The sequence below is a fragment of the Diplotaxodon limnothrissa genome, linkage group LG1, assembly GCF_057381915.1.
Source record: "Diplotaxodon limnothrissa isolate DT_005_m linkage group LG1, D_limnothrissa_male_GT1.1, whole genome shotgun sequence".
NCBI classification, from domain to species: domain Eukaryota; kingdom Metazoa; phylum Chordata; class Actinopteri; order Cichliformes; family Cichlidae; genus Diplotaxodon; species Diplotaxodon limnothrissa.
In genome coordinates, this window is record NC_140596.1 from 3,899,036 (window position 1) to 3,910,598 (window position 11,563).

Below are 11,563 nucleotides of genomic sequence, written 5' to 3' on the forward strand. Positions count from 1 at the left end.
CTATGCAGATGATACCCAGATTTATTATTCCATGACTCGACACATAAATTAGCTAAACTGCAGGAATGTCTTAAAGACCTAAAGACCTGGATGACCTCTGATTGTTGAGGTTATTGTACTCGGCTCTAAAAATCATAGAAACGTGCTGAAATCCCAGAAAGTTAAATCTTCATCTTCATTTGTGTCTCGACTGAAGAAGCCACTGGGAAGGGTGACAAAGCCACTACCACTGAAAATGCAAGGCCCAAATGAACAAAATCAACTTTCTGGGATACTCTGGATTAGGGGTGGGTTTTAATAATCGATTCATCGATTAAAATCGATTCGGGCTTGGATAACGTGATATCGATTCATTAAAATCCTGAATCGATTTTTTAATATAAATGTATTTTGCCTGAAATTCCAGAATCTCAGGTGAAACGTCACAAAATTTCGACAACCACCAAACATTTAAAACAGTAAATGAGAGCAGGAACACGGATTCTGCACAAAGACGTAAACACAAAGCGCCGACCCGCCGATCAGAATCAGTGAGATGTCGCCTTTCTCACCGACGGCACGGACACGGTCGGGGCTGAAAGCCGACAGCTCGCCGATTCTGATGTTTCGGCGGGTCCGCGCTTTGTGTTCACGCCGTTTTTAGTTTTATCTCTCTCCAAACAATACTGACTGAACCAGCAGCAAAAGAAGATCCAAACTACGCTTCACATAAACATCGTCATGGATTCCCTCTTACGTTTGCTGCTTTGCTTCCACCACACTTCATGCACAGCTCTCTCTCTCTTTTTTTTCCTTTTACTTACTTCCAAAAAGAAAACCTAATTTCTGCCGTTCAACAGGCTTCTGAACAAATTTAAACTTTTTAAAATTATGCAAAATGCAAAATGCCGTGTCTCTAATAAAACCGCTGTAACTTCCGAGGTAATGTTCATATGCTGATTAATGGTTTTCTTTCGTTTTTGATGTACTGTGGAATATTTTTATAAAATCCCAGGCCAGGAAAATCAGCTTCATGTTTTTCTGTGTTTTATCTTCAGCTACTTTGACACAAAGGCCTCTGCTGTGATGCTCACAGCTTTGATAAAGTCTCGAAAGTGTCAGCTTCCTTTTTATAGATACAAAAATATGTAAATGTAATGATCTGAATTATAATATTTCTGACTGAGGCAAAATTTCCCCGATTCAAATCCAATTGAATCGAATCGAATTAAATCGAATCGTGGATCGAATCGATTCAGGACCTTGTGAATTGGAATCGAATCGATTCTAGAAATCAGTGACGATACCCAGCCCTACTCTGGATGGTATTGCCGTGGTCTCCCATGACACTAGTTACTAGTGCATGCATTTATTACTTCTAGGCTGGACTACTGTAGTTCATTATCATCAGCCCTAAAACTCCCTGAAAAGACTCCAGTTAATCTGAAACACTTAAGCAAGAGTTCTGACAGGGACTAGAAAGAGAGAGCAGATTCCACCCATACTGGTTTCTCTTCACTGGCTCTCAGAATCAAATTTAAAATCCTTCTCATAAAAAAAAACAAAAAAACATCTCAAATAATCAGGCCCCATCTTATCGTAATGACCTTGTAGTACCATATCACCCTATTAGAGTACTTCGCTCTCGCTCTGCAGGCCTACTTGTTGTTCCTAGAGTATTTAAAAGTAGAATGGGAGGCAGAGCCTTCAGTTTTCAGGCCCCTCTTCTGTGGAACCAGCTTCCAGTTTGGATTCAGGAGACAGACACTATCTCTACTTTCAAGATTAGGCTTCAAACTTTCCTTTTTTTTTTTTTTTTCTCCCCACCGCAGGGAAAAGGGTAACACCACCTGGGTCTGGGTGCAATTCCCCCCTCCAGGGGCAAGGGTACCTAGACCCGGTTTGTAGAGTACGCTTGGGGAGTGTGATTGTGTGTACAGCGTCTCTTTATGTCTGTCTCCACGTTGGTTGAGTGTGGAGTGAGTGCATATGAGAGCATGAGGGTGGGAATGGATGTTTGTGTCTGTGTGTGCCTGTATGTCTGTGTCTATATGTCAGGTTGGGTATCAGACGCCACCTCTCTGGGGACACCTCAGGCCCTCCAAGGTTTGGAGGCCTATCTCCACCCACCACCACTTCCCCTGCCGATGGCGGACTCCCTCAGGTGTCGGTGTGTTGGTGGTTCTTTGTGTCTGGGGGTGGGCGTCCGGGTACACACCGGCTCACTCCTTGGCGGCCGCTTGTCGGGGCCTGGGGCCTGGGGCTCGCTCGGGCCCCTTTGGAGGTGGGGTGCCCCCGGCCTCTCGGCCTAGGGCTCGGTCACTCAGGCGCAGCTGGGGGCCGGCGGAGCTCACGGGCGCGTCACTGCAACCCCCCCTGGCTTCTGCTCCGCGGCTGCTGAGTGAGCCCTCATCTGGGACTCTCCTCAGCTCTTACTGGAACAGTGGCGCGGCTGCCCCTCTGTTGGTCTTCCATGGTCTCTTGTGTTCTGGGGGCCTCTGGATGTCTGGAGTTTTGATCTCCTCCATACCCGCTTCACACCCTGGAGGACGGGGCTGTGGCCCCCCCACACTCCCTAGCAGATCATTACATGGAGAAACCTTTGGAATGCAAGCATGCTGATCCACACAGGTATGCACACATGGGTATTCACAGACGCGGACTAAAGCTTTCTTGGCTGCTGCCTCAAAGCACACTGTGCGCTGTCTATCTTGCGTGCTGCACAATATCGTTTATTACTTAGTAAATACTGATATCTATGACTAGCTAGTTTATTGTGATGGTGCTTTGTTTTCTCTATTATTATGTTGCTCTTTGTTGTTTGCTGTCTCCTCTGTTTGTTTGTTTGTTTGTTTGTTTTTTTCTCCATACAGGTGACCCAGGAGTTTTTTGTTTTTTTTTTTTTTTGTCTCTCTTCCCCCCCCTTCTCACCGTCTCTTCTCCCCTTGGGTTTTCTTTCTTTCTCTCCCCCTCTCTCTCTCATTCATTCCCCCTGTCCTATTTATTAAAAAAAAAAAAAAAAAAAAAAAAAAAAAAATGACAAAGGATGAACTGAAGCTCTGCCATCACGTAATGTCGCATACTGCTGTTTCTGATGTCATTTAAAAAAAAAAAAAAAAAAAAAAAAAAAAAAAAAAAAAAAAATCAAACTTTCCTTTTTGATAATAGTTAGGGCTGGACCAGGTGACCCTGAATAGTTATGGTGCAATTGGCTTTGGCTACTGGGGGATTCCCATGATGTTTCTTCTTCACTCACTATGTGTTTATTCACTACTTTGAATTTAATTAGTTATTATTAATCTCTGGCTCTCTTCCACAGCGTGTCTTTGTCCTGTTTCCCTTCTTTCACACCCAACCGGTCGCAGCAGATGGCCCCGCCCCTCCCCGTGCCTGGTTTTGCAGGAGATTTCTTCCTGTTAAAAGGGAGTTTTTCCTTCCCACTGTCGCCAAGTGTTTGCTCATAGGGTATCACCTGATTGTTGGGTTTTTCTCTGTATTTTAAAAAAATATAAAGTGCCTTGAGGTGACTGTAGCTGTGATTTGGTGCTATCTATATAGTTTAATTGAATCAAATTATACTATACAGTGCCTTATTCAAAGTTGAAAAACATTTAGACTGCTCTATCCATCCATTTTTCTTATACTCATTCAATTCAGGGTGGTTACAGAGGGCCTGGAGCCTGTCCCAGATGGTTTGGAGGAAGAAAATCAGAGTACACCCTGGACAGGGAGTGACATTCATGTTTTGCATTCATATTAAAGCCAATTTGAAATGACCAACTCATCTAACGATGCAAGTAGGCACAAGGCGAACGTGCCGACTCTACCCAGAAATGCTCCAACACATTCAAACCCCACACCTGTGGTTCACTTTGGTTCTAACAGAGAACAGAATAAATCTTTTAACTGTCTGCAGTAAAGTTTGGTGCCACTTTGTGTTTACTGACAAGAGTCATCGTGTCAGATCACCAGTGAGCCCAAAATTCAATTTTCTATGAACAAGACAAAGTGCTGAGTCGGTGCTTTGAACTCTCCTCATTTGCTTTTACTTCCGACGAACTGCCGATGTCATTTTTCAGCTCACTGAGCCGCCTTCTCTCAAATTAATTTCTACAAATTTCCAGAAACAACGGAAATTCTAGCTAGAATAAATGAGATTACTGAAAGAGTAATGTGGGTGTTGACAAGCAGCTGCTGACAAACTCAGAGTGTGAAGTATCACGACGGTTTTAGTTTGCTGTCAGCTGTTTCACTCAGTTTTAGTGAGTTTCAGTCATCAAAACTAGAACACCAGTTTATATAATTGATCAGATAAATAATGTGGCCTGCATTAAAAACACTGCAAAACACATTTTCAGCCCACACATCATGGAGAGGTTGATTAAGGTGAAGCCCAGCAGGCGGCCTGTGTTAATGGGAACAGTTCAGAATAAGCTGACGGTGATCTGAAACGCTGATATATCCAAATAAAAAACACAGCAGAGTTTGCAAGCTACAAGTTTTGCATTCAGCCAATGAAAGATAATATATTTGTGTGCAACTTTCCCAACCTATCTGGAAAATATAACAAGCACAGAAAAAAGCTAAAGCTTACGGTTATGGTCTTACATTTATTTATCCCCCATTTCTGACCTTTAAAACTGCTGTTAACTGTTACTTGCGCTGCTTCTTTTGAGCTCAGTACACCCGTTCACCCTAAGAGAGGCACATCTCTTCTGAGTCACACTTGACAATTCTAACAATTTTAAGCCATTGTAGGAGTCTCATTATCATGTCTCATGCAGATTTTTAAAGAATGTGTTATTTATTAGAGTTTTTTTTTTTCATTCTCTTCCATTTGGGGAAAGAGTTGGCAGCAAAAGGTTGGCTGTCACTTCTCTGGTTTCTTTGCAGCCACTGAATAAAAGCCAGTCTTTAGGAAAGTGCCCTGTAAGTGGTGCTGGCTTTTGTACAATAGAATGTCTTAATATTTGGAACAAGGTGCAAAAATGCTGTGCCACAGAGGGGGTGTGTCACCATTAAATTGACCTTAATGTAACCCCTATTTCAATTTTAGAAGTTCAATAAAACTTAGTGTTTTGAACCACGCTGTAAAAGTCTCTATTCCTCCTGTAGACAAGTGAATCTATGAGAGACTGACGGCAGGCAGCTTCAAGTAGGCCCTGGAGGAACTGCAGTTACTAACATTTCTGACTTGGCTTAATTTCTCAGATCCAGAGGTTGCTGCTCAGTTTTTCCTGCAGGAGTTTAAAGGCAGGGATCCTCCAAACAGAGATTAGATAAACCAGCCCCAAGGTTTTTTTTGTCTGGCTTTCCTGAATCTATAGCTTCTGTTTTTCTCAGTCAAGAAAGCCCTGAGTTTGAACCGAGGGCACACAAGATGAGAAACTGGCAAAATAAGATCTGAAGTAGCAAAACATGAAACCTACACTAAAGGAGATTTAACATGAGATACGCAGCCTAACAAAGATAACAAGACACAAAACTAAAAGACCCAAAGCAGAAAAATAATAGAAAATAAACATTACCTGAAACTCAGCACATTATCCAATAAGAAAACTCTTAACTGAGAACCCAGGAGTCATAAGCTCTAAAAAAAAAGGAATCAGGACATAAATGCCCTTAAAACGCTATTCTGACTGACATGAAATCACCTCAAAGGCCTTAAAGAGGATAAATGGGACTTAAATTAGAGGACAACCAGACTAATCATTAACTTTTGACTTTGTTTTGTTAAAGTTTTAATTAATCTTGAAGTTCCTGAATTTGCTGCATGTGAGCTTCTTAGAAAACGTTTCAGGAGATTTAATCAGACTCTCTCTCTCTCTCTCTCTCTCTCTCTCTCTCTCTCTCTCTCTCTCTCTCTCTCTCTCTCTGTGTGTGTGTGTGTCTCTCTCTCTCTCTCTGTGTGTCTCTCTCTCTCTCTCTGTGTGTGTGTGTGTGTGTGTGTGTGTGTGTGTCTCTATGTCTCTCTCTCTGTGTGTGTGTGTGTGTGTGTGTGTGTGTGTGTGTGTGTGTGTGTGTCTCTATGTCTCTCTCTCTGTGTGTGTGTGTGTGTGTGTGTGTGTGTGTGTGTGTGTGTGTGTGTCTCTGTGTGTGTCTCTCTCTGTGTGTGTGTGTGTGTGTGTGTGTGTGTGTGTGTGTGTGTGTGTGTGTGTCTCTATGTCTCTCTCTCTGTGTGTGTGTGTGTGTGTGTGTGTGTGTGTGTGTGTGTGTGTGTGTCTCTCTGTGTGTCTCTCTCTCTCTCTGTGTGTGTGTGTGTGTGTGTGTCTCTCTCTCTGTGTGTGTGTCTCTCTCTGTGTGTGTGTGTGTGTGTGTGTGTGTGTGTGTGTGTGTCTCTCTCTTTCTTTGCTTTCATTAATTATTTTAATTAATTATACATTATAAATTATAAATTATTGTGTTTATACATTTATAAAAACAATAATTGGTTATGGGACAGGTTTTATTTGAAAAAGAAAAGATTTTAACTGCAGTGACATTTTTTCTGGAGCAACAACAAAAGGAAAAAATGTTAATGTTCATCATTTATTACAAATTCATTAAGAAAGTTTAAAAGACTCACACGCAGCGCGCAGGATCCAACGTGGCTGAAGTCTTTGTTGACTCCGTGTTGCCCCCTGGTGTCAGAGAAGTCTTACTGCAGTTATCGTGGTGGATTTCAGGAGAAGTGATACAGCAGTCCTCGACAAAAGTACAAAAAGTACAAAAAGCTGAGAAAAATGTTTGTCATAGAGCCTTTGAGATTAGATGAACCAATGAGTGATCTTCCTCCACCTGCCTCACTCTGACCAATCATTAACCTGGTGCATGGAAACAAGGTTTCCCAATCTTCAGGTGCTGACAATCGAGCGTTTCACAGCAACACTTTCAGGACCAGCAGAGGCTGGATCTGGATCCTGATATTCTGAGGTGAAGCACTTTAATAGCCCAGGCAGAATTAAAAAAAGAGATCCAAATAAACACTGTGGTCCAGATAAACAGAACTGAATCAAGTGAATTTTAAACCAAAGCCAGTCAGTTGAGATACTGTATGAAAGTGATTCACATTTTTGTGTTAGAAAAACTTGAAACAACAGAAACTTTTGGCAGTTAAAATGTTCATATTTTTAATGCTAATTTTAAATGTGTTACTTTTCTTGGTTCACATCTTATTAATAATCTCACAAAAGCAACATGTCAGAGTCACAGCTGCCCGACTGTACTGTCTAAATATGCAGCGTGCACCGTCAGCCTGGTGGAAATAGACTGTTTGCTCAACCATTAAGCAACCCAGATATTTTAATGAACTAAAGGAGGGGAGTTTATTTTATTTATGCAAAAAAAAAGAGGTAAAAACCAAATTGTTCAAACACATTTACATTTATTTAAACAGTCTGTGTCAGTTACTTCTTACAAAACAAATATTATATGTATCACTAGTGAAAACATGATAAAACCTATGGCAAGTTTGAGTAAATTATTCATTACCTTTGGCTAGTATTTATAATATGAATATGTGACCAGGTAAAAGTTTGATGAACAACAATTAGTCCCACTCTTTCTGCATAGTTTGTTACTTCACACTTTATTAAACCATAACTGTGGAAATAATGACAAATTTTAAAATAGTTAAACAAATTCAAAGCAAATCAATCAACAAACAAACCCTATGATACTCCCTGTAATTTTAGCTACACTAATATAATAAAATATAATACCTGTGAAAACTGAAACTGACAGGGAGCATTTTCCCATTAAATGATCACAACAGCACATTTTAACATACAGCTGAGTCATAAATGTCCACTTGTGGTGATTTGAAGGTTAAAATAATTGAATTTATCTTGTTTAGCATCATAAAAATGATGTTTTAATCCCTGCAATTCTCCATTAAAAGGTTAAGCCTTAAGGTTAAACAAAGCATTAACAGTGTTAGTAGAATAACATAGACATGACAGGGGAAAAGAGACTAATAAATAAATACTGCACTCTTAATCAAGGTACAAAAAGGGTTTTATCATTTAATTTATACAAAAAAAAAATGTTGTGTAGTATCTGATTCACAGAAACATGAATCATTTTGTTTCCCAATAAATAAAGTGATGGGTGCCTAATAGTTTTATTAGACCACAGATATCTGGTGCTCTGTTATTCAATAGAAATTCTATTTATTTCATCTGTTACTCCAAGTGGATTTAGCAAGCACGACACACTCAAATCAAAAGCTGATTCATTCACACTGAGCTGCGTTGTTCCAGCTCTAAACTGAAGCTCCACTAATAGAAAAACAATATGTCATATCGAGACGCGTTTATTCCGAGATTACATTTATAAGCAGCGGTAGATTACCGCAGAGCGAGCACGTATGCATTTTAAACAGGAGATAAATACAGAAACATGATGGAAAACACAAAGCAAAGCAAATAAAGATAACTATATACTATGAAGACAAGTTAAAATGCAGTTAAGATACTGCTGAATATGACTCGTTTCTGTATATAATCTGGTTTTGATTAAACATATATACACTCCATATACTTGGTTTGATTGCAGTACATTGTTTGTATTTAAACAGCAGGAAATTAAACCTGTTTTCAGCCTCGTTTCTCATCGTTTTCTTGAATTTTCCATCTGCTTAATTTAACAAACTTGGGTTTTGATAAAACTACATGAGCACCTATAGATGTTCCCGAGTAAAACAGTCGTCAACATTTTGGTTTTTTACGTTTTTCAGCCAATCACAGAGCTGCTCGTCAGGGTCGTGAGAATCCCACGATCGCCTGAGCTCTGATAACTTGAGGAGGAAACTGTGAGACACTTCTGATTGGCTACGGTCCAACACGCTGCAGGGATAAAACAGCAGCTTGACCCTTCATCGCCATGACCACCATGGCCTTCCTCTGGATCGTCTCCTGCCTCGCCTTTGTCAGCGCTGCCTACGGTGAGAGTGCCAGGTTCAGTTTTCTTTCAAAGTTTGAGTTTGACTCAAGTTTTCTGCACTTTTATTACTTTTTAAAAGTTAAATGTGTAACTGCTGCATGAATTAGAAGATCTGTGAAACTTATTTTTTTAATAAAAAGTTGATTATTAGTTTAGGCGGGCCACAGTAACTGCATGTGAGATGATCAGCTCTCAGTTGCAAAGATTACTGTGCAGTTAGATATTGAAGTACTTCAAACGGTCAGTGTGACTCTGCTGGTTTGTTCTCTTTGTGTCAAAACCTCAGGCTGTGGCACCCCTGCCATCCCTCCCCGGGTCACTGGCTATGCCCGCATTGTCAACGGTGAGGAGGCAGTGCCTCACTCCTGGCCCTGACAGGTGTCTCTGCAGGTGAGTCAGCTGACCTCAGCAATCGCAAGCAGCTTCTTCTCCTTCTTCTTCTTCATTATCTCAGTTTGCTCTTGTTTTCCTCACAGCAAACCAACGGCTTCCACTTCTGTGGAGGATCTCTGATCAGCGAGCAGTGGGTGGTGACTGCTGCTCACTGTAACGTCAGGTCAGCACGAGAAAACCTCAGCACATCAGCTCACACATCTGTCTGCGGCTGGTTGCTGCTTAAGATGCAAAAGTTTAAAAAACGAGTCAGACAAATATCATGCATCTATTCAAACCGACAGTGCGACTTCCTTTGTGTGACTCAGTTCTGCACAAACATACAAACCCATAAAAACAGCTCGAGGTTTACAGTTGGCTTATTAAATTCCTAAAACAGCTGATTATTGTAGACTTTTTGTCTGACAGACAGACAACGTTGCTTTTGTGTTGGACTGCTATGGATAAATTCCCTTTCAACAGGTATTTGTGGTATGAGGATAGCGTGTCTGTGGACTGAATAATAACACTTTTTCATTGTGTGTTTTGACATTTAAAAGTTGCATTCCTATCCTACTGCTAGGACCTACCACAATGTGATTGTTGGAGAGCACAATAAGGGTTATGGCTCCACTGAAAACATCCAGGTGCTGAAGCCCGCCAAGGTGAGAACCAATCATCAACCAACGAGCTTTCAGAGCATGCACTTTTCCCATATCTAACCCCTCCCTCCATACTTCTCACAGGTCTTCACTCACCCCAGCTGGAACCCCCAAACCATCAACAATGATATCACCCTGATCAAGCTGGCCAGCCCTGCTCGCCTGGGCACCAACGTGTCTCCCGTCTGCCTTGCCGACACTACCGACAGCTTCGCTGCTGGCATGAAATGCGTCACTACCGGCTGGGATCTGACTCGTTACAACAGTGAGATGTCTTGCACAGGAGGAGAGGGCAGTCTGAGTTTAACCCTCAGTGCAGTTTATTGCAGTTTCTTTCTTTAGCCAACAAAAACGTTCTGCTAACAGTTAATTCTGCTCAAATTGTCAAGTTGGAAAAGTTGTGGTTCACGTATTTCTCCATCAGAAATATTATCAGACAAACTATGTGTATTATCAGTGTGACAGGCATTTATGACAAAAATGTTCCATGGTTACTGTCCCACAGCTCCCAGTACTCCCAATAACCTACAGCAGGCCGCCCTGCCTCTGCTGTCCAACGCGGAGTGCAAGAAACACTGGGGCAGCAACATCTCTGACGTCATGATCCGTGCCGGTGGAGCTGGTGCCACTTCCTGCATGGTAAGGACCCGCCCACCCACCTGGAAACCATTCCAGATTTTCTTCACACACGCTTTGTCCCGTTCTAGTGTTGGACGCTTCCACGTACCTGTTGGTCTTGTTTGTTGTTCATTACTCTCTTTCTCAGGGTGACTCTGGCGGACCTCTGGTCTGTCAAAAGGACAACGTGTGGACTCTGGTTGGTATCGTATCTTGGGGAAGCAGCCGCTGCTCCACCTCCACTCCTGCTGTCTACGCCCGAGTCACCCAGCTCCGTGGGTGGGTCGACCAGATCCTGGCTTCCAACTAAAAGCTAAACAGCTAAACCTCCTCCACCAGGGACACCCACAAACCCCATAAGACCCCAGAAGTGTGACATCAGAGTGTGGACCCAGGTCATCGATGATAATAAAAAACCTGAAAATCAGAGACTGTGTTAGACTTTGACTTCTTTCAGCAGAGCCTGAATCTACTTTGCTTACTGAGTTTGCTTTAGCATATTTCATCACTTCTTAAAAGGGCAGCACAGCATGGCGCCCTTCTCTCAGACGCCCACACCATACAGCATGTGAGCATGTCAGCTTGATTACTTTTCCACAAAATTAGCTACATCAGTCTTAAAAGCAGATTAGGGCTGTGCATGTGTGTGTTTCTTGCGTATGTTTGTGTGTCTTCTTTGTAAGTTGTTTCACTCTTTAACAAAGACATTGTACAAGAAAGTGTTTTTGTAAATGGCCTAAAAAGAAATAACATGAGAAAAACCCCACTATTAATAAACTGTAGTATGTTAAACATGTGAACAAGACTGAACATCAGCATCTTTTCATATTTACATCAATTGATTTATTTATAAGCACATTTAAAAACAACACACAAACAACAACAACAAAAAACATTACAAAGAAAAGCAACAATGCGCTCACCTTTAGTTTCCAGAGATGCACAGACTTTTCCAAAGGAATCAAAGTATTTGTTTACAGTTTCACATATTTATTACAGATTAAAATGCC

The 11,563-nt window shown here is 41.5% G+C and overlaps 1 protein-coding gene across 1 annotated transcript; it reads left to right on the plus strand.

Moving 5' to 3' along the window:
- The first annotated feature begins 8,841 nt into the window (after positions 1 to 8,841).
- LOC146639273 (chymotrypsin B-like) lies at positions 8,842 to 10,863 on the plus strand. Its single transcript, XM_085358439.1, is given in 7 exon segments — positions 8,842 to 8,902; positions 9,188 to 9,291; positions 9,378 to 9,457; positions 9,857 to 9,938; positions 10,020 to 10,200; positions 10,441 to 10,574; positions 10,702 to 10,863. Coding segments are annotated over 7 exon segments (804 nt in total).
- Positions 10,864 to 11,563: the final 700 nt, after the last annotated feature.